We start from the raw sequence: 21,121 nt of genomic DNA, 5'->3' as shown, positions 1-21,121 counted from the left end.
CTGGCCGGGCGCGATGGCTCAAGCCTGTAATCCCAGCACTTTGGGAGGCCGAGACGGGCGGATCACGAGGTCAGGAGATCGAGACCATCCTGGCTAACACGGTGAAACCCCGTCTCTACTAAAAAATACAAAAACCTAGCCGGGCGAGGCGGCAGGCGCCTGTAGTGCCAGCTACTCGGGAGGCTGAGGCAGGAGAATGGCATGAACCCGGGAGGCGGAGCTTGCAGTGAGCTGAGATCCGGCCACTGCACTCCAGCCTGGGCGACAGAGCGAGACTGTCTCAAAAAAAAAAAAAAAGAAAGGGCAGTCTGAGGTTATATCCATACTCGGACGGGGTTCAGAGCTGACACTGTTGGGAAGAGGGACGTTGGAGCCCTTCCTCAGGGTTGAAGGGTTCAGTTTCTGAAAAGAAGACTCAGAAAAAGGCAGCCAGTTCTCCGTGCCCACGTGTGTGCGTGTGTGCAGGGGCTCCTGAGATGCACCCTCCTCTTTCTCTCTGACTTGTGACTTCTCCCCTTCCCTCCTCACTGTGTGCCTCTGGCCCAGGTGGGATGGGATCACCTGGCGGAGGTCCGGTTTCTCTTTCCTTACCTGAAACTCATTAGGAGACTGTTTCCAGAAAGGAGGTGGCAGGTATGGCTTTCACAGCCCAGGTATTTACAGTCCACCCAAGAGCTTCCCCCAGAAGGATTCCTCAGCAAGTCCCCGAGGTTTAACCTCCCAGGAGCAGTCTCTGAGATGGTCTCTGCCTCCCACCGGCGGAGAGCAGTCTCCTGGGGTGAGGTGGCCTTCCCAAAGCAGAGGGCTATTATCCCAGCTGGGGGTTGAAAATGACAGGCCTGTCCCTTCCAGGACACAGAGCTCGCTGGGCTGTGCGACGCTGGGCAAGCGTCTTTCCTTAGCTGAGCCAGTTCTGTTCTGAACAGTAAGAGAGGCGGCCCCAGAATCTCCACGGTGCTTCCAGCTCTGCCGTCCTGGGGTTCTCCCTCCATAGTTTCCCTCTTTCCCTCTCCATTCTCTTCGTTGTCTCTCTTCCTCCTTGTTTTCTTCGTCAATCTCAACCCACTTCCCGAGCCCTCCTTCCCTAAGGAAGGCTGACTCAGTGCTGGGAACGTGCTGCTCCAGGTTTGGGGCTGGAGCACTCAGAGGCCCTGGTCAGGTGTCAGCAGACAGTGAGAAAATATCTTTGAAAAAGCGATGCAGGAGTCCAGCCCCAGGGAAGTACCTGCATGGGGACACTGTTCAGGAGGGGCTACAAGGAACCTCAGGCAGGCTGGGGGCCTTCTGTCTGCGGCCGGCTCATCCCCACCTCACCGGGAAGGTCTGGTCTTCATTCCCAGGTCTCCGCGGGGCATTTCTCAACTTCACGCTGGACGTAGATGTGGGGAAGGAGAGGAAAAGGCTGCAGTGTTCAGACGGGAGAAGCTGTCTGGGCTGCCTGAGGGAGTGGAGCAGCGGGTCCCGTCTTTGTGAGGACCTCCTGCTCGTGCCCACAGAGGGAGAGGTAAGTGGGGGGGTTTGGATGGGAGTCTGGAGGGGTCTGTGTCATTGAGAAAGGATTTGAGGTAACGCAGTGAAGGGCACATACCCATCCCTACAAATGAGGTGATTGAAATAATCCTAACAGGCCAGGTGCGGTGGCTTATGCGTGTAATCCTAGCACTTTGGGAGGCCGAAGCGGGCAGATCACTTGAGGTCGGGAGTTCAAGACCAGCCCAGCCAACACAGTGAAACCCTGTCTCCACTAAAAACACAAAAATTAGCCGGGCATGGTGGCGCGTGCCTGTAATCCCAGCTACTTGGGAGGCTGAGGCAGGAGAATCGCTTGAATCCGGGAGGTGGAGGTTGCAGTGAGCCAAAATCATGCCACTGCACTCCAGCCTGGGCAACAAGAGCAAAACTCCATCTCAAAATAATAATAATAATAATAATAATAATAATAATAATAATAAATCAAGAGCCACATAATGGCATGGAAGACGGAGATGCTGTCATTGCTGACGTTTTTCTTGGTAATACCTCAGGAATGCCAGGTGTTCTTGGCATCCGTTATCCGACCTCACCTGATAATAACTAGGACGGAGGGCCTGAATGTCAACTGGCATCAGAAAAAGTGAACAACTGAAAGGAAGAAATAAAAAGATAGAAATGACCATCTAGAAAGGTTTACTCCTGGCAAAGGTGCCCAGAGACATGGAAAAAAAAAAAAAAATAGCATGTCGGGATTCAAAGCCTGACAGGATCTTAGAACTTTGGATCTATCTGGATCGTGTGTTCCAATAAACAAACGCATGAATTATTCTTCTGAATACACATTTACCCCCAAAGTGATTATTAATTGGATTAAGAAAGTTTCTAGCAAGTCTACAGCCTTCCTTAAATAAAGGCTTAATCACATCCTCTACGATAGAATCATGCTTCCTTACTCCCATGGGCTCAAGGCTCTTACGGTGGCAGAAAGACTCATTTAAACAAAGACAGTGGCAAATGGTAGGCTAAGCAATCTCCTTATCTTCTCTCTTACCTCTCTAATATGTCCTCCATGTTGCTTGGAGAAAGATTTTGGTTGGCTGGGCGCCGTGGCCCACGCCTCTAATCCCAGCAGTTTGGGAGGCTGAGGTGGGTGGATCACCTGAAGTCAGGAGTTTGAGACCAGCGTGACCAATGTGGTAAAACCCTGTGTCTACTAAAAAAAAAAAAAAAAATACAAAAATTAGCCAGGTATGGTGGTATGCACCTGTAGTCCCAGGTACTTGGGAGACTGAGGCAGGAGAACCTTGAACCTAAGAGGCAGAGGTTGCAGTGAGCTGAGATTGAGCCACCGCACTCCAGCCTGGGCGACAGAGCAAGACTTCGTCTTAAAAAAAAAAAAAAAAAAAGAGAAAGATCTTGATAAACACAAGTGTGGCTGTGACTCTTCCTTTCTGTCTGAGCCAGTTCTTTACCCCTTTGTGATTGGGGTGAGAACCACAGGAGCTATGAGACACAAAACCATAGCAGAACGAAGGAGATTTTCCCAAAGCACTTGGCAGCTTGCTTGAAGGACATGTCCCTTCAGCCTGGCTTATTTGGAAGATGCTTAGGACCTCTGACTCACCACTTTTATTGTTTATTTCTTCTTATGACAACATCAAAGCAGAAAGTATTCTTGCCAGGCGCGGTGGCTCACATTTGGAATCCCAGTGCTTTGGGAGGCAGAGGTGGGTGGATTTCTTGAGCCCAGGTGGTTGAGGCTGCAGTGAGCCATGATGATGCTGCTGCACTCCAGACTGGGTGATAGAGTGAGTGAGACCTTATGTAAAAAAAAAAAAAAAAAATGATGGACGAGCACGGTCGCTTATGCCTGTAATCCCAGCACTTTGGGATGCTGAGGCGGGCGGATCACCTGAGGTCAGGAGTTCGAGACCAGCCTGGCCAACATGGTGAAACCCTGTCTCTACTAAAAATACAAAAATTAGCTGGGTGTGGTGGCGCGCGCCTGTAATTGCAGCTACTCGAGAGGCTGAGACAGGAGAATCGCTTGAACCTGGGAGGCGGAAGTTGCAGTGAGCCAAGATCGCGCCACTGCACTCCAGCCTGGGTGACACAGCAAGACTCCGTCTCAAAAAAAAAAAAAAAGAAAAAAAGCATTCTTGTTGTCGTCTTCTCCCCCACATCGAACTCTAACCCTGCCTTTCATGGTGACCCCACAGCTGCATGAGGAGGACTGCTTCTCCAATGCCAGTGTCAAGGTCAGCTACCAGCTCCAGACCCCTGAGGGACAGACAGACCATCCCCAGCCCATCCTGGACCGCTACGCTGAGACCTTTGCCATCTTCCAGGTGACTACCCACAGCCAGTACCCAGCCCTCTTGAGAGCCCATCCCACAGAAACCACCTGCTCCCCTAACTTCCAAGAATGTTGGAATTGGGAAGGAATGTCTTCAGACAGCATTTGGGCCCCACTGTACACATGGTGAAACTGAGTACCTACAGTGGTGTTAATGTGTACCCATGAGTGAGGACTCATGGGCAACACAGGTCTCCGTCTGCCCCGGTGCTTGTTCCTTTATGTTCACAAAAGCGCTTGACATGTGTGTGTGTGTGTGTGTGTGTGTGTGTGTGTGTGTATTTTTTTTTTTTTTTTTGAGACAGAGTCTCGCTCTGTCTCCCAGCCTGGAGTGCAGTGGCGCAATCTCAGCTCACTGCAAGCTCCGTCTCTTGGGTTCACGCCATTCTCCTGCCTCAGCCTCCCGAGTAGCTGGGACTACAGGTGCCCGCCACCATGCCCAGCTAATTTTTTTGTATTTTCAGTAGAGATGGGGTTTCACCGTGCTAGCCAGAATGGTCTCGATCTGCTGACCTCGTGATCCACCCGCCTCGGCCTCCCAAAGTGCTGGGATTACAGGCGTGAGCCACCGCGCCCGGCCACCGCTTGCTACATATTTAATAAAGCACATGCATCCTGGGAACCTCACGTGGCAAGCGGCTGTGATGGCGCTGTGGTGGGGGTCCCTTGTGGGAGCTAGACCGGAGCTGTCCTGTCTTGCACTGCAGAGAGGATGCCCTTTGGTGCACCTGCCTGTTCACGCCCTGCCAGGGCCTTCAGGCTGAATGGCCCCACCAAACCTGTACCCTAACCTCTCCTCCAGGTGCCCATCAGTGCAGCTTAGACAGGCGGGTAGTGTCATAAGAAACTTTTGTCGGCCGGGCACCCTGGCTGACGCCTGTAATCCCAGCACTTTGGGAGGCTGAGGCGAGTGGATCACCTGAGGTCAGGAGTTCGAGACCGGCCTGACCAACATGGTGAAACCCTGTCTCTACTAAAAATACAAAAATTGGCCAGGTGTGGTGGCAGGCACCTGTAATCCCAGCTACTAGGGAGGCTGAGGCAGGAGAATCATTTGAACCCAGGAGGCAGAGGTTGCAGTGAGCCAAGACCGTGCCATTGCACTCCAGCCTAGGCAACAGAGTAAGACTCCATCTCAAAAAAATAAAAATAAATAAAAATTTAAAAAATACAAAGATTAGCCCAGTGTGGTGGTGCATGCCTGTAGTCCCAGAACACTCCGTCTCAAAAAACAAAACACAAAACAAAACAAACAAACAAACAAAACCTTCAATATATATTTCCTAAAAACTAAGGTATCGTCTTAACATAGTACCATAATCAAAACCAGGAAATTCACATTGATAAAATGCTATTATCTAATCTACAAATTTTATTCAAATCTTGTCAGTTGTCCTATTAATATCCTTTATATCAAAAGAAAAAAAAAGGTTCTGGTCCAGGATCATTCATAGCGTTCTATAGTTATATCTTTAGCCTCCTAAAGATCTGGAAGAGTTTCTCAGTCTTTCCTTGTCTTTTAATGACATTAACATTTTTGAAGGTTACAAGCCAGTCCTTTTATATGTTCCTCAATTTGATGTTTCTTCATAATTAGATTCAGGTTATGCATTTGTTTTGTTTTGTTTTTGAGACAGAGTTCTGCTCTTGTCGCCCAGGCTGGAGTGCAATGGTGCGATCTCGGCTCACTGCAACCTCCACCTCCCGGGTTCAAGCAATTCTCCTGCCTCAGCCTCCCGAGTAGCTGGGATTACCGGCGTGCGTCACCACGCCTGGCTAATTTTTGTAATTTTAGTAGAGACGGGGCTTCACCATGTTGGCCAGGCTGGTCTCGAACTCCTGATCTCAAGTGATCCACCCGCCTCGGCCTCCCAAAGTGCTGGGATTACAGACATAAGCCACCGCGCTTGGCCCACAGTATTTTAATTTTTAGCACAGCCTTGTCAATACGTAGTATTTCCCTGTTTCTCTCATGTATTTGCTTGTTGTCTGCTTTCCCATGAAAGCAGAAACTTGCCTCTGCTTTCTGTTTGGAACATCACAGAAGGAAAGTGTGTTCTTCTCTGTACACCATCTCAGGATTTGTGGATTTGTCCTATGCCTAGTGCTGTTTGCCTGTGGCATCAATAAGCACATCTCATTTTATGGTGAGATGCCTTGAGAGTGTATCCTGCTTAACATCTCTTTATGTGTCTTTCCTTAACCAGCGATGATTATTATGCTATGGCAAAGAGATTTTTTTTTTTTTTTTTTTTTTTTTGAGATGGAGTCTCGCTCTGTCGCCCAGGCTGGAGTGCGGTGGCGCAATCTCGGCTCACTGCAAGCTCCACCTCCCGGGTTTATGCCATTCTCCTGCCTCAGCCTCCCGAGTAGCTGGGACTACAGGCGCCCGCCACCATGCCCGGCTAATTTTTTTTGTATTTTAGTAGAGACGGGGTTTCACCGTGTTAGCCAGGATGGTCTCGATCTCCTGACCTCGTGATCCGCCCGTCTCGGCCTCCCAAAGTGCTGGGATGACAGGCGTGAGCCACCGCGCCCGGCCTGGCAAAGAGATTTTAAAAAATTTATTCCCTGTATAAAACGGGTGAGGAAAAATGTGGTGTTAGGCACACCGATGTTACCAGAGAATGCGTTCTAGCTGGGAGTTTAGCTGGCTTAACCCCATTCTCTTTCGCTGGGGCTGGGTGGAAGAGATCGGGCTACTTGGCTATATTAAAAATGCAACAAAAAACCCTGCATGAGACTGTTGACCCACTTAGAGAGAGCTCCACGCTTTGACCTCTGCAAATGGCGTCCCCCTTCCGCAGGAAGTAGAAAGTTTCCTTTCAAGCCCTGGGCTCTCATTCCCACCCTAGGCCATGGGAACAGACCTGCAGAAAGCTGCTGAGGTGGCTGCCGGGAGGTCCAGCCGAGGAACTGGCTGCCTTCCTTCATAATACAAAAACAGACCCAGCTACGTTAGAACACTGGAATTTTTAAACACACACTGGAGCTTTTCAACCTCCATGGGGCCTTTTGAAATGTGGCTTTCAGAATTCGTTGGTTATGTGTAGGCAAGATTGCAAGGGAAATAGTTAGCTTACAGAGACGACTAGCCAGGCCGGGCATGGTGGCTCACGCCTGTGATCCCAACACTTTGGAAGGCCGAGGCGGGTGGATCACCTGAGGTCAAGAGTTTGAGACCAACCTGGTGGTTGGTGGACTTGAGCCTGGGTCTCTTGACATCCTGGACAATGCTATATCCAGAACCCAGTATTCTTCACAGTGAGGATGTCCTCTACCTCAGTTAGAGGTCACCTCTTTCCTGGCCCACCTCTTGGCCAAATTAATTAATTAATCAAATATTTCTGGACCACCCAACATGGCGAAACCCTTTCTCTAATAAAAATACAAAATTAGGCCAGGCGCGGTGGCTCAAGCTTGTAATCCCAGCACTTTGGGAGGCCGAGACGGGCGGATCACGAGGTCAGGAGATAGAGACCATCTTGGCTAACACAGTGAAACCCCGTCTCTACTAAAAAATACAAAAAACTAGGTGGGTGAGGTGGCGGGCGCCTGTAGTCCCAGCTACTCAGGAGGCTGAGGCAGGAGAATGGCGTGAACCCGGGAGGCGGAGCTTGCAGTGAGCTGAGATCCAGCCACTGCACTCCAGCCTGGGTGACAGAGCGAGACTCCGTCTCAAAAAAAAAAACAAAAAACAAAAAACAAAATTAGCCAGGTGTGGTGGCACATGCCTGTAATCCCAGCTACTTGGGAGGCTGAGGCAGGGGAATCGCTTGAATCCAGGAGGCGGAGGTTGCAGTGAGCCGAGATCACGCCACTGCCCTCCAGCCTGGACAACAGAGCGAGACTCCGTCTGAAAACAAACAAACAAACAAACAAAAACCAGATGACTAGCCATGAGGAAGAGAACCTCCAAGGCCTGGACCTTGACAATATTTGGCTAGGTATCCCCCATTCCTGCCTACACCCGAAAAGACTAAGGAAGCTTCTCTTCGCATAGGTGTCTGCTCCCTAAATGCACAAAGGCGTGAGTTGTGTGTTGCTGCTTAATTCGCATGATGTCAATGGAATGGGCACAGCTAACATTCCGTGAAGGTCACCCCAGTTTTCACCTTGGCCAGAGGACTGGGTCACAGTGTGCCCATGTTATAGGACAGATCCAGGAATGTCACCCAGGAATGTCACAGTCCCTGTTCTTTGGGGACAGTCCCAGCCTGCACCCCTCACCTCCCTGAAAATTGTACTTCTCAGGGGGAGCAGGAGGCACAGCCCTAAGCATCCTAAGGAGAAGAGCCAGAGGCAGGGCTGCCGGGGAAGGCGGGGCCTGGGCTGATCGGGACTCTCTCTGTCTGGTTACAGCTGCCCTATGAGAAGGCCTGCAAGAATAAGCTGTTTTGTGTCGCAGAATTACAGTTGGCCACCACCGTCTCTCAGTGAGTTGGATGCAGCTGTCAGTTTCCTCAATTAACCTCCTCCCAAATGCTTGCCTGGGGAATCCTCATCAGGATGCCCGGGACACCCCTTCCCCTCTTCCCGGGGCCCACACACGGCTTCTGCACTTATGATGTCATGATGTCCTCAGCTACCCGAGGAGGGAGGCAAGACGGAGCTCTGTCTTCCCACTTTCTAGATTAGGAAACATACTCAGTCGCCAAGGGCCCTGCATAGGCCATTTGGTGGACTTGAGCCTGGGTCTCTTGACATCCTGGACAATGCTATATTCAGAACCCAGTGTTCTTCACAGCGAGGATGTCCTCTACCTCGGTTAGAGGTCACCTCTTTCCTGGCCCACCTCTTGGCCAAATCAATTAATCCATCAAATATTTCTGGACCACCCACTTTGTGCCAAGCACTCTAGGTCAATACCTCTGTGGACAACACAGACAAAAATCCCTGCCCTCCTGGTGCTCTCAGGGGGAGAAGATGGTAAGCAGGTAAATTCTGTGTGGATGAGATGAACGTTGAAGAAACAGGGAAGGTGGGAGGGAGTGCCGGGTGGGGGCTGATGCTGAAGTTTTCAATGGGGTGGTCAGGGAGGGTGACACTTTGGCACACACTGGAGGAAGTAGGGGAGCGAGCTATGTGGGTGGGTGTCTGAGGGAAGAGCAGCTGCAGGTGCCCTGGGTTGAGAGCCTGCCTGGTGGGTAGGAGGCAGGACGAGGACCTAGTACTAGGCTGCAGTGGAGTGGGGCGGGGGGTGAGGGAAGAGCAGCTGCAGGTACCCTGGGTTGGGAGCCTGCCTGGTGGGTAGGAGGCAAGGTGAGGACCTAGTGGCTGCAGTGGAGTGGGGCGGGGGAGTAATGACGGAGGGGGAGGGAGGGGAAGAGGCAATGGGGCTTCTTAAGCCCTCAGAAGGGCTTTTGCTGTGAGCTGGGAAGTCAGAGGAGTGACACATTTGTGCAGCTGGGCAGGATCCTTCTTGCTGCCGAGCTGAGAAGAGACTGTAGGAGCAAAGGTGGACGCGGGGGCTGCCCCTGCTCCCTTTGTAACCACTCAGGTGAGAGGTGATGGGGGCTGAGACACAGGTCCCAGCCATGACGGGGGTAACAGTTTGAAGTGACAGCCCATAGCATGTGCTGACAGAGTGGAGGCGGAGGGAGGAAAGAGGCCCACAGCCCAAGCATGCGGCACTGCACTGTCCAGCACACGTCGCTGTTTGCATGTACATGAGTTACAGTGAAACACAATGAAACATTTTGTCCCTCAGTCACATAGCCACACTTCAAAGACTCGGTGGCCGCCTGTAGCTGGTGGTGTTGGGCAGCCCAGATGCCGCCTGTCTCCATCGCCGCAGACGTTCTGTTGGACTACACTGAATGCCAGAATGTCGGTGTCGCCAAGCACATGCGTTTGGGTTTGGACATGCAGTGGTCTCAAAATGCCCTCCCAGCCGGGCGCGGTGGCTCAAGCCTGTAATCCCAGCACTTTGGGAGGCCGAGGCGGGTGGATCACGAGGTCAGGAGATCGAGACTATCCTGGCTAACATGGTGAAACCCCGTCTCTACTAAAAATACAAAAAACTAGCCGGGCGTGGTGGCGGGCGCCTGTAGTCTCAGCTACTTGAGAGGCTGAGGCGGGAGAATGGCGTGAACCCGGGAGGCAGAGCTTGCAGTGAGCCGAGATCACGCCACTGCACTCCAGCCTGGGAGACACAGCGGGACTCCGTCTCAAAAAAAAAGAAAAAAAAAAAAAAGCCCTCCCAGGCCAGGTGCAGCAGCTCACGCCTGTCATCCCAGCACTTTGGGAGGCTGAGGTGGGCGGATCACGAGGTCAGGCGTTTGAGATCAGCCTGGCCAATATGGTGAAACCCTGTCTCTACTAAAAATACAAAAGCTAGCTGGGCGTGGTGGTGCGCGCCTGTAATCCCAGCTACTGGGGAGGCTGAGGCAGGAGAATCGCTCAAACTCGGGAGGCGGAGGGTGCAGTGAGCTGAGATCGCGCCACTGCACTCCAGCCTGGGCGACAGAGTAAGACTCCGATCGGGGGAAAAAGAAAACAAAACAAGCTGTCCCTGGAGCTAGTGCTGTGTGTGTTTTGTGATTCTGATGGCCAGCTGGCTGGAGTTGCCATATGGGAAGAACGTGGTTCCCCAAGTCCTGGTCAGCCGTTCCATAGACATCTGCAGAACCAACTGAAGACTTTCAGATGCTCTGGAATCTGGCCCAACAAGCAGGCGCAGCTGTTTCCAGCAGGGAATTAATTACAGTCAAGAACCAACCAACCTCCCAGCCAGCTACTTGGGTAATACAGATACAGCACACACGGCTTGCCCTACATCGCCCCCTAGTGTACACAGCAAGCAAACGCTTCTCTTTCAAAAACACTAGGCCGGGCGCGGTGGCTCGCGCCTGTAATCCCAGCACTTTGGGAGGCCAAGGAGGGCGGATCACGAGGTCAGGAGTTCGAGACCATCCTGGCTAACACGGTGACACCCCCTCTCTACTAAAAATACGAAAAATTAGCCGGGCGTGGTGGCAGGCGCCTGTAGTCCCAGTTACTGGGAGGCTGAGGCAGGAGAATGGCGTGAACCCAGGAGGCAGAGCTTGCAGTGAGCTGAGATAGCGCCACTGCACTCCAGCCTGGGCGGCAGAGCGAGACTCTGTCTGCAAAAAACAAAAACAAAACAAAACAACACTAGTGAGCCTGGTTGTTGGCATCCAGCTGTCTCAGTGGTTTTTGACCTTTCTGAGGACATGGATCCCCTAAAGAATCTCATGAAGACTACATGCTACTCTACGTAGAAGATCACATGTGCATACATAAATGTTGGCATTCCGGGCCCTCTGAGACGGTCCCTAGGCCTCAGATTAGGCAACGCTGTTAAATATTCTGACGACACTGAGGTCTCACGCCTGGGCTCTGGGATGGTGCGTCCAGCTGACATGTCAGCATCTCTGCTTCGTTATCCCATACGCCCCTCTTATCATGTCCCAGACTGGACGCATCTTCTTCCATCCTTGGGTCTTCTGCCCGTGTTACCTCCCTCAGTCAATGGCTCAATGGCACTACTCAGCCACCTGAGCTAGAAACTCAGAACTCGCCCTTGACTCCTCTGTCCCCCCTCCCTGCCTCTTTTTTGTTTTGTTTGCTTTACTGTCTCTGACTTCTTTCCTTTTCCACTACTGTTGTCTTTTTCTTTCTTTTTTTGAGACGGGGTCTCACTCTATCACCCAGGCAGGAGTGCAGTGGCGCAATCTTGGCTCACTGCAACCTCCGCCTCCCGGCTTCAAGTGCTTCTCCTGCCTCAGCCTCCCATGTAGCTGGGATTACAGGCACCTGTCACCACACTCAGCTAATTTTTGTATTTGTAGTAGAGACAGGGTTAGCCAGGCCGGTCTTGAACTCCTGGCCTCAAGTGTTCCACTCGCTCGCCTCCCAAAGTGCTGAGATTATAGGTGTGAGCCACTGTGTCCAGCCGTCCACTACTGTTTCCTTATTTCAGGCCTGTATCATGTCTCGGGTGGAGACAGCAGGCTCTGTCTTTGCTTCCTGTCTCTCCCTCCAATCAATCCATCCTCTTCTCAGCTGGGATAAAAACCAAACCAAAACCAAACGATGAGAACAAAACACATGTCACATTACTTCCGAGGTCTGCACATTGCAGATGGAAAACAGTTTTCTTGGTATTGCTAATATGTTTTTCTGTAGACCTCAGCTACTGAGAGTGGTTCTGTACTCTGGGTCCCTGTGATACCTCAGCATTCTGGAGGAGGCTTTCACACATCCCCAGGTCCCTCTTTTCCAGGCTGCATGGACTCATGTCTTAAACCACAGCCTTTTAATGGGAAGGGTCTGAATGATTTTGTGGGTAGGAAGCTGAGGCCAAGAAAGGGGGTGGGACAGTATGTCTTACGCACACGGGTCTCCAGTGCAAAGCAGTGCCCCATAAATACTGTGGTGTGGAAGAATTTGTCTCACAGAGTACCTCACCTAGGGTCACAGTGAATTGGTGGTAGAAAGAGGATTTGGGTACAGTTCTCTCAACTCTTTGGAGGCTGATAGACTCCAGGCATTTAATTCGCCTTTTTTTTTTTTTGAGACAGAGTTTCACTCTTGTTGCCCAGGCTGGAGTACAATGGTGCGCTCACGGCTCAATGCAACCTCCACCTCCCAGGTTCAAGCGATTCTCCTGCCTCAGCCTCCCGAATAGCTGGGATTACAGGTGCCTGTACCATGCCTGGCTATATATATATATATATATATATACACACACACACACACACATATACATATATATACACATACACACATATATATATTATATATATTTTTTTTTGAGATGTCACCTGGGCTGGAGTATAGTGGTGCGATCTCGGTTCACTGCAACTTCCGCCTCCCGGGTTCAAGCAATTCCCTGCCTCAGCCTCCTGAGTAGCTGAGACTACAGGTGCGCGCCACCACACCCGGCTAATTTTTGTATTTTTAGTAGAGACAGGGTTTCACCATCTTGGCCAAGCTGGTCTTGAACTCCTGACCTCATAGTCCACCCGCCTTGGCCTCCCAAAGTGCTGGGATTACAGGCGTGAGCCACTGTCCCCAGCCAGTTTTTGTATTTTTAGTAGAGACAGGGTTTCGCCATGTTGACCAGGCTGGTCTTGAACTCCTGACCTCAGGTGATCCACCCGCCTCGGCCTCCCAAAGTGCTGGGATGACAGGTAATTAGCCTGTCTTGGCTTCTGTTTCCTCTTCTATGAAATGGAGAGTAGCTGTACTATGTCACAGGATCACTATGAGAGTTGAGCATGTGAGACATAGTCCTTGGCACATGGTAAGCACTAAATAAACGGCAGGTATTATCATCTCATGCAGCAACTGAGATGGGCTTGGTAGTCCAGCTGTTCGCTTATGTTGAGAGGAAAAATGTCTCAGCTAAATGTATTCCCTAGGCAACTTAATCTCAAAAGTTAGTTAAGAAGGTGCTATTCTGGGTTGTGTGCGGTGGCTTACACCTGTAGTCCTAGCACTGTGGGAGGCCAAGGCAGGTGGATCACCTGAGCCCAGGAGTTCAAGACACGCCTCCACATGGCGAGACACTGTCTCTACAAAAAAATACAAAAATTAGCTGGGCATCGGCCGGGCTGGGTGGCTCAGGCCTGTAATCCCATCACTTTGGGAGGCCAAGGCAGGAGGATCACCTGACGTCAGGAGTTCGAGACCAGCCCGACCAACATGGAGAAACCTCGTCTCTAATAAAGATACAAAATTAGCCAGGCATGATGGCGCAAGCCTGTAACCCCAGCTACTCGGGAGGCTGAGACAGGAGAATTGCTTTAACCTGGGAGGCAGAGGTTGCGGTGAGCTGAGATCGCGCCACTGCACTCCAGCCTGGGCAACAAGAGTGAAACTCCATCTCAAAAAAAAAAAAAAATTAGCTGGGCATGGTGGTAAAACACCTGTAGTCCCAGCTACTTGGGAGGCTGAGGTGGGAGGATCACTTGAGCCCAGGAAGTGGAGGCTACAGTGAGCCATGATCGTTGTGCTACAGCAGCCACACTCTAGCCTCGGTGACAGAGCAAGACCCCGTCTCAAAAAACAAAAACAAAACCAGAACATGCTATTCTATTGCATCGAAGTTTTTACAATTAAATAAACTGTACCCTTTTTATCTGTGCCCTGCGCAGGCAGGAATTGGTGGTGGGCCTCACAAAGGAGCTGACCCTGAACATCAGCCTAACTAACTCTGGGGAAGATTCCTACATGACAAGCATGGCCTTGAATTACCCCAGAAACCTGCAGTTTAAGAGGATGCAAAAGGTAACTGACAGCGGCTGTGCAAACAGGTCCCTCACGCCCCTCCCTCGCTGCATGCCTGCTTTTCCGTGGCGACTCCCTCACTGGCACCCCTGCCTCCAGCCTCCTCCTGGTCCATCCAGTAAATGGTTAATAACTAGATACATCCCCGCCAGTCCGGCTAACACGCCTCCCGAGCCACCATATTCTGCTGCACTGTCCCCCTCCCTGTGTGCAGCCTTCCTTCACCAGGGTTCTGAGAGAGGAGTGAGCTCCAATGCCCTAAGACACTGAGAAAGTAAAAATTAGCTGAGACTGGGAACGCGAAAATCTGCCCTGCCATTCCCCAGGCTGGATCACAGACACAGATACTAGGAAACAGTCTGTTTCCCAAGGACACCCTGTGGCTGAGAAGTACCGCCACGCTGAGAAGTTCTGTTCTCTAAAATCAGATCAGAAAACTTTGCTGTTTGAAGTTACGTCGGTAATTATGAACCCCTGTCACTCTTGCCTGGAGAGTGCAAGTCATTTTGACCAAGAGAAGAGTCTGTTTCCATCTGAGGTACAGAGTTTCAGATACAGTGTGTGTCCACTTTCTACTCTATATTAATGGTTTCCAAGGAAGCGGGCCCTGGGTCTGATTCACAGGCTGACCTGACGTTGGCTGACTGCTTGACACACAGCCCTGCTTTGGCATCAAAACGCGACTTTATTTACATTTCATCGGAACTCTACCCTTTCCCAGAGTCCTTTAATAACCGTCTTTTCTGTTGTTCAGTGATACACACAGCAGTGTAGTTTTTGGCTGGGTGCGGTGGCCCACGCCTGTATTCCCAGCACTTTGGGAGGCCGAGGCAGGCGGGTGACCTGAGGTCAGCAGTTTGGACCAGCCTGGCCAACATGGCGAAACCCTGTCTCTACTAAAAATACAAAAGTAGCCAGGTGTAGTGGTGGGCACCTGTAGTCCCAGCTACTCTGGAGGCTGAGACAGAAGAATCGCTTGAACCCGGAGGTAGAGGTTGCAGTGAGCCAAGATTGCGCCACTGCACTCCAGCCTGGGCGACAGAGCAAGACTCTGTCTCAAAAACAAACAGGCCAGGCACAGTGGCTCAAGTCTGTAATCCCAGCACTTTGGGAGGCCGAGACAGGTGGATCACGAGGTCAGGAGATCGAGACCATCCTGGCTAACATGGTGAAACCCTGTCCCTACTGAAAAAAAAAAAAAATAGCCAGGCGAGGTGGCGGGCGCCTGCAGTCCCAGCTACTCAGGAGGCTGAGGCAGGAGAATGGTGTGAACCCGGCAGGCGGAGCTTGCAGTGAGCTGAGATCCGGCCACTGCACTCCAGCCTGGGTGACAGAGTGAGACTCCGTCTCAAAACAAACAAACAAACAAACCCAAAGTGTACTTTTCCTCGTTGCAATGAGTCAATAAACTTGACTTTGTTGGACTGTAGGTTTGTCCCCGGTCATCTTAGGCTATTTGGGCTAGGACTGTATCCATTATATGAATGAAACAATCTCCTAGGCTGGGCGCGGTGGCTCACGCCTGTAATCCCAGCACTTTGGGAGGCTGAATCGAATGGATCACTTGAGGTGAGGAGTTCAAGACCAGCCTGGCTAACACAGTGAAACCCTGTTTCTATTAAAAATACAAAAAATTAGCCGGGCGTGGTGGCGGGCACCTATAATCCCGGCTACTCGGGAGACTGAGGCAGGAGAATTGCTTGAACCCAGGAGGTGGAGGTTGCAGTGAGCCCAGATCACGCCACTTCACTCCAGCGTGGGCAAAAGAGCGAAACTCCATCTCAAAAACCAAAAACAAAAACATAAAACAATCTCCTAGGCGTCTAGAGGGGAACTAGGGACGCACCGTCCTTGGGAGAATTAAGAAAGCTCACTGCAGTCATCACCTGCCCCTCGGGGGTCCGGGTGGGGAGCCTTGGTGGCTTTGTGGCAGTGCTGGTGTGTGCTGGCCTTCAGCCAGGCTGTGGGTTACGTTTGCATCAGGCCAAGGCCCAGCTCAAACGCCGCCTTCCTCAGGAAGACCTTATGGATTCCCCTGAGTTGGAATTCACCTTTCTCCACCGCAGTTCTCTGCAGCTCCCTCACGCAAACACCCCTTAGGCCTTGTATTTAAATTCCTCGGGGATCTACCGCTGAGCCCGCGTGTGTGTCTTGTCAGGAAGACAGGGACCAAGCGGACTTTATTTCCTCAGCTCCTGGCAGGCAGAAAAATGAGTGAATGTCTGCTGAATTGGTGTGAGGAAACTGAGTTGGTTTTTTTTTTTTTTTCGCTCTTTAAGAGAATGTCATCTGCTCTGTTAACAGCCTCCCTCTCCAAACATTCAGTGTGATGACCCTCAGCCGGTTGCTTCTGTCCTGGTCATGACCTGCAGGATTGGTCACCCCGTCCTCAGGAGGTCGTCTGTGAGTCGGTTTGGACTGATTCGCTCTCCCCACCACCTGCAGTTGGCATCTTCTGCATCTTAGTCTCATTTGAATCTCTTGGTTCCAGCTTTGCGCTTCCCTTCACTGCAGTCAGTCCGTCCTCAGCGGCGCCTACAGTGGCTGAGTTGGCTCTGAAAGGAGGGGGTGATGGGGACGAGAGCTTTCCAGTACTAGATGTGTGAGCCACCATGCCCGGCCAAGACCAAAAGTCATTAACCCTGAGCTGTCACTGATCATCTCTGCTGTGGGAAATTTCTGAAGTGGCTTTTTCAACTATAAAACGGGAATGAGGCTGCCTGCCCTGCTTACTCCATATTTGTATTTGAGGCTTAAATGAAATAATGGGGCTGGGCGTGGTGGTTCACGCCTCTAATCCCAGCACTTTGGGAGGCCGAGGTGGGTGGATCGCTTGAGGTCAGGAGTTTGAGACCAGCCTGGCCAACATGGAGAAACCCCGTCTCTACTAAAAATACAAAATTAGCCAGGCATGGTGGTGCATGCCTGTAATCCCAGCTACTCAGGAGGCTGAGGCAGGAGAATCGCTTGAACCTGGGAGGCAGAGGTTGCAGTGAGCCGAGATCATGTCACTGCACTCCATCCTGGGTGACAAAGCGAGACTCCGTCTCAAAAAAAAAAAAAAAGAGAAAGAATGGAAAGGAAACATGCTGTGTTACAAAAATGTGAGGAATGTGAAAATCTGAGGAATCGTCTCCTAGGTCTGTTCCAGGAGTAGCTAGCGGTCTGAATTCTGAGTGGCGTAGAAAGGAATCAAGTGGTCTTTTTTTTCTCCTTTAAAATAGGCTCATGTTTCAGTCGTTTGGCAGCTAGAGGAGAATGCCTTTCCAAACAGGACAGCAGACATCACTGTGACCGTCACCAAGTAAGTACTGCCTGGGTCACAGCAGAGTCAGGCCATGACCCTGGAAGACATCTCCCTACCACATGTGTGCTGTGAGAGGAACGGCCCCCTTATTTAGCCCAGGAAGAAGGGAAACCCCAGTGAGCCCACGGAAGGCATCTGTGTCCCTGCAGGGACTCGACTTTCTCTTCTTGTCACCAGAGACAATTAAAACGTTCTTTTATCCACACACACAGTAAAACGGTGGTACGGTCTGGTGGAATGAGCCTTGCAGTTCTGGCTCTGCTTCACTCAGCTTTGGAATAGCGTGGGGTAGCTCTGTTATCTGCAAGACCTCTATGTTTGGGGGTAAGGGGGGAGCACTGTTGGGAAGAGTTCTCAAATGGAGGTGATTCTGCCCACCAGAGGCCGTGCCCGTTTTGACTGCCATGACTTGGGGGAGGAGGGGTGTTCAGTAGCACATCTGGTGGGTAGAGGCCAGGAATACTGCTACACATCACACACAGTAGTACAGGACAGCCCCCACAACCGAGAACTAACTGGCCCAAAATGTCAATAGTGTGGAGGCTGAGAAGCCCTTTTAAAATCAGCATTTTTCTAAGTGTGGTCTTCTAGAGACAATTCCGAACTCCAATTGCTTATCTCTCCTTTTCTTTTTCTTTTTTTTTTTGAGATGGAGTCTCGTTCTGTCTCCCAGGCTGGAGTGCAGTGTGCGATCTCAGCTCACTGCAACCTCTGCCTCCCGGGTTCAAGCAATTCTCTGCCTCAGCCTCCCAAGTTGCTGGGATTACAGGCGCCCACCACCACGCCCAGCTAATTTTTGCAGTTTTAGTAGAGACGGGGTTTCACCATCTTGGCCAAGCTGGTCTTGAACTCCTGACGTCATGATCCACCAGCTTTGGCCTCCCAAAGTGCTGGGATTACAGGTGTGAGCCACCGTGCCTGGCCTCTGAGAGTCTTTCCTTATCTGACTGCCAGTGACCCTGGGGAGCCAGGTGCAGAAGCACCTGTTATGCAGTGAGAACACATGGACACAGGGAGGGGAACAACACACACTGGGCTCTGTGGGAGGGGCAGGGGGAGGGAGAGCTTCAGGAAGAATAGCTGGTATGTGCTGGGCTTAGTAACTAGGTTCTGGGTTGACAGATGCAGCAAAGCACCATGGCACACGTTCACCTACGTAACAAACCTGCACATCCTGCACATGTACCCTGGAACTTAAAAAAAAAGGCCGGGCGCAGTGGCTCACGCCTGTAATCCCAGCACTTTGGGAGGCTGAGGCAGGCAGATCACTTGAGGTCAGGAGTTTGAGACCAGCCTGGCCAACATGGTGAAACCCCGTCTCTACTAAAAATACAAAAATTAACCGGGCGTGGTGGCTCACGCCTGTAATTTCAGCTACTGAGGAGGCTGAGGCATGAGAATTGCTTGAACCCGGCAGGGGGGAGGTTGCAGTGAGCTGAGATCGCACCACTGCACTCCAGCCTGGGCAACAGGGCGAGGCCCTTTTTAAGAAGCACTTGCCTATCCTGGCTAACACGGTGAAACCCCGTCTCTACTAAAAAAATGGAAAAAATTAGCTGGGCGTGGTAGTGGGCACCTGTGGTCCCAGCTACTTGGGAGGTTGAGGCAGGAGAATGGTGTGAACCCGGGAGGCGGAGCTTGCAGTGAGCCGAGAACGCGCCACTGCACTCCAGCCTGGGCAACAGAGCAAGACTCTGTCTCAAAAAAAAAAAAAAAGAAGCGCTTGCTATGTACAAAGCAGGTGTGCTGTAAACTAACACTCTTATTCCTAGTTCCAATGAAAGACGGTCTGTGACCGAGGAGACCCACACCCTTCAATTCAGGCATGGCTTCGTTGCAGTTCTCTCCAAGTAAGTACTCCCGAGGGGCCAGCACCAGTGTGACTCCGTCACCCAGGGGACAGCTTTGGGCTCTCTCTCGTAGATGGAGCTGGTGGTCAGGATGAATGTGGACACTGTCCTTCTGAGAGAAGCCTGCTTAGAACCCAGGCTCTGATATTGATCTCTAGGGTATAACATTTGGGTCATAGAAACCCCATTGTGGTCATCAAAGGAGGTGTGTCGCCAACTAGTCTTGCTACAAAAGGGAATTAATATGACGCTGTGGAGGGAAGAAGGCAGCTGTGGGACTGGGAAGTAAGGAGGGGATGAGTGAGGCCATTTGAGGGATAATGAGTAAATGAACCAGCCCAACTATACAGAATTCAAATATTCCACTTCACCCCAACTGCGCTGCGACCACTTTACATTTTGACATTCAGCTTTTACTCCTTTTTTTTTTTTTTTTTTTTTTTTTTTAACTAAGTCTCACTCTGTTGCCCAGGCTGGAGCACTTGGTGCTATCTCAGCTCACTGCAACCTCTGCTGCCCGGGTTCAAGCAATTCTCCTGCTTCAGCCTCCTGAGTAGTTGAGACTACAGGTGGATACCACAAGGCCCAACTAATTTTTTAAAAATTTACTTTAGTAGAGATGGGGATTTCACCATGTTGGCCAAGCTGGTCTTGAACTCCTGGCCTCAGGTGATCCGCCCGCCTTGTCCTCCCAAAGTGCTGGGATGACAGGCGTGAGCCACTGCACCTGGCCTCATTCCTCAAAAAGGTCTGGTGCCCTCTGCCCTAGTGTATTCGGTTGAAAGCACTCAAGTTCATTCAAAAAGAGAAGGCTGGGCGCGGTGGCTCACGCCTGTCATCCCAGCACTTTGGGAGGCCGAGGTGGGTGGATCACCTGAGGTCAGGAGTTCCAGACCAGCGTGGCTAACATGGCAAAACCCTGTCTCTACTAAAAATATGAAAATTAGCCAGGTGTGGTGGCAGGCGCCTGTAATCTCAGCTACTCGGGGGGGCTGAGGCAGGAGAATCACTTGAACCTGGGAGGCAGAGGTTTCAGTGAGCCGAGATCGCACCACTGCACTTCAGCCTGGGCAACAGAGCAAGACTCCGTTTCAAAAAAAAAAAGAAAGGAGGATAGGTGCGGTGGCTCATGCCTGTCATCCCAACACTTTGGCAGGCTGAGGTGGAGGATCACTTGAGCCCGGGAGGTTGAGGCTACACTGAGCCATGATTGTTCCACTGCGCTCTAGCCTGGGCAACAGAGTGAGACCCTGTCTCCAAAAAAGGGAGAAAGAGTCCTCAAGGGCTGATGCACGTCCTCTCAATTGCAGACCATCCATAATGTACGTGCACACAGCCCAGGGGCTTTCTCACCACAAAGAATTCCTCTTCCATGTAAGTACTTATTATTGTAAAGCTATAGGTGGCAAAGCAACACCCGCTTTGAGTTCCTACTCTGACTTTAATTTGCAGATACATGGGGAAAACCTCTTTGGAGCAGAATACCAGTTGCAAATTTGTGTCCCAACCAAATTACGAGGTCTCCAGATTGTAACAGTGAAGAACCTGACGAGGACTCAGGTATTTAAAGGCAGTTCTTTATCACAATCGCGTCTTTTTCCAGAGTGACCATAGAGTCTCAAGTATAAAAAACCAGAGTTCTAGAAACGGAGGAAAGACAAGTTAACCATGGGAAAAGACTAGGAGTAAATTACCGAAATCCTGGTCAGAAGGAATCTCAATCACTCAGATCTTAAAGCAGCCTGTCAGTTTTCCTCCCGTTGAGGAAAAATAAGCAAAAATTAAAATCTTGTCAGTAGACAGAGACATTTCCCCTTTGAAAATTGGTAAATTCTACTTCTCTGTTTGACTGATACAACATGTGACATTTCTTACACT

The 21,121-nt window shown here is 51.0% G+C and overlaps 1 protein-coding gene across 1 annotated transcript in view; it reads left to right on the top strand.

Annotated features, from left to right (window-relative positions):
• The window catches only part of ITGAE (integrin subunit alpha E), an 84,418-nt gene that overhangs the window by 49,454 nt on the left and 13,843 nt on the right, over positions 1-21,121 (top strand). The window contains exons 18-26 of the mRNA XM_025363008.1: positions 1,341-1,504; positions 3,693-3,821; positions 8,192-8,265; positions 13,954-14,086; positions 16,391-16,489; positions 17,311-17,390; positions 19,166-19,243; positions 20,554-20,617; positions 20,696-20,803. Of these exons, the coding sequence (XP_025218793.1) occupies positions 1,341-1,504; positions 3,693-3,821; positions 8,192-8,265; positions 13,954-14,086; positions 16,391-16,489; positions 17,311-17,390; positions 19,166-19,243; positions 20,554-20,617; positions 20,696-20,803 (929 nt within the window). The remainder of the gene's footprint in view (positions 1-1,340; positions 1,505-3,692; positions 3,822-8,191; positions 8,266-13,953; positions 14,087-16,390; positions 16,490-17,310; positions 17,391-19,165; positions 19,244-20,553; positions 20,618-20,695; positions 20,804-21,121) is intronic.

Source organism: Theropithecus gelada, chromosome 16, assembly GCF_003255815.1.
Source record: "Theropithecus gelada isolate Dixy chromosome 16, Tgel_1.0, whole genome shotgun sequence".
Classification (NCBI taxonomy): domain Eukaryota; kingdom Metazoa; phylum Chordata; class Mammalia; order Primates; family Cercopithecidae; genus Theropithecus; species Theropithecus gelada.
The sequence above is the reverse complement of the archived record's forward strand: the minus strand, read 5'-3'. Positions and strand labels throughout refer to the sequence as shown.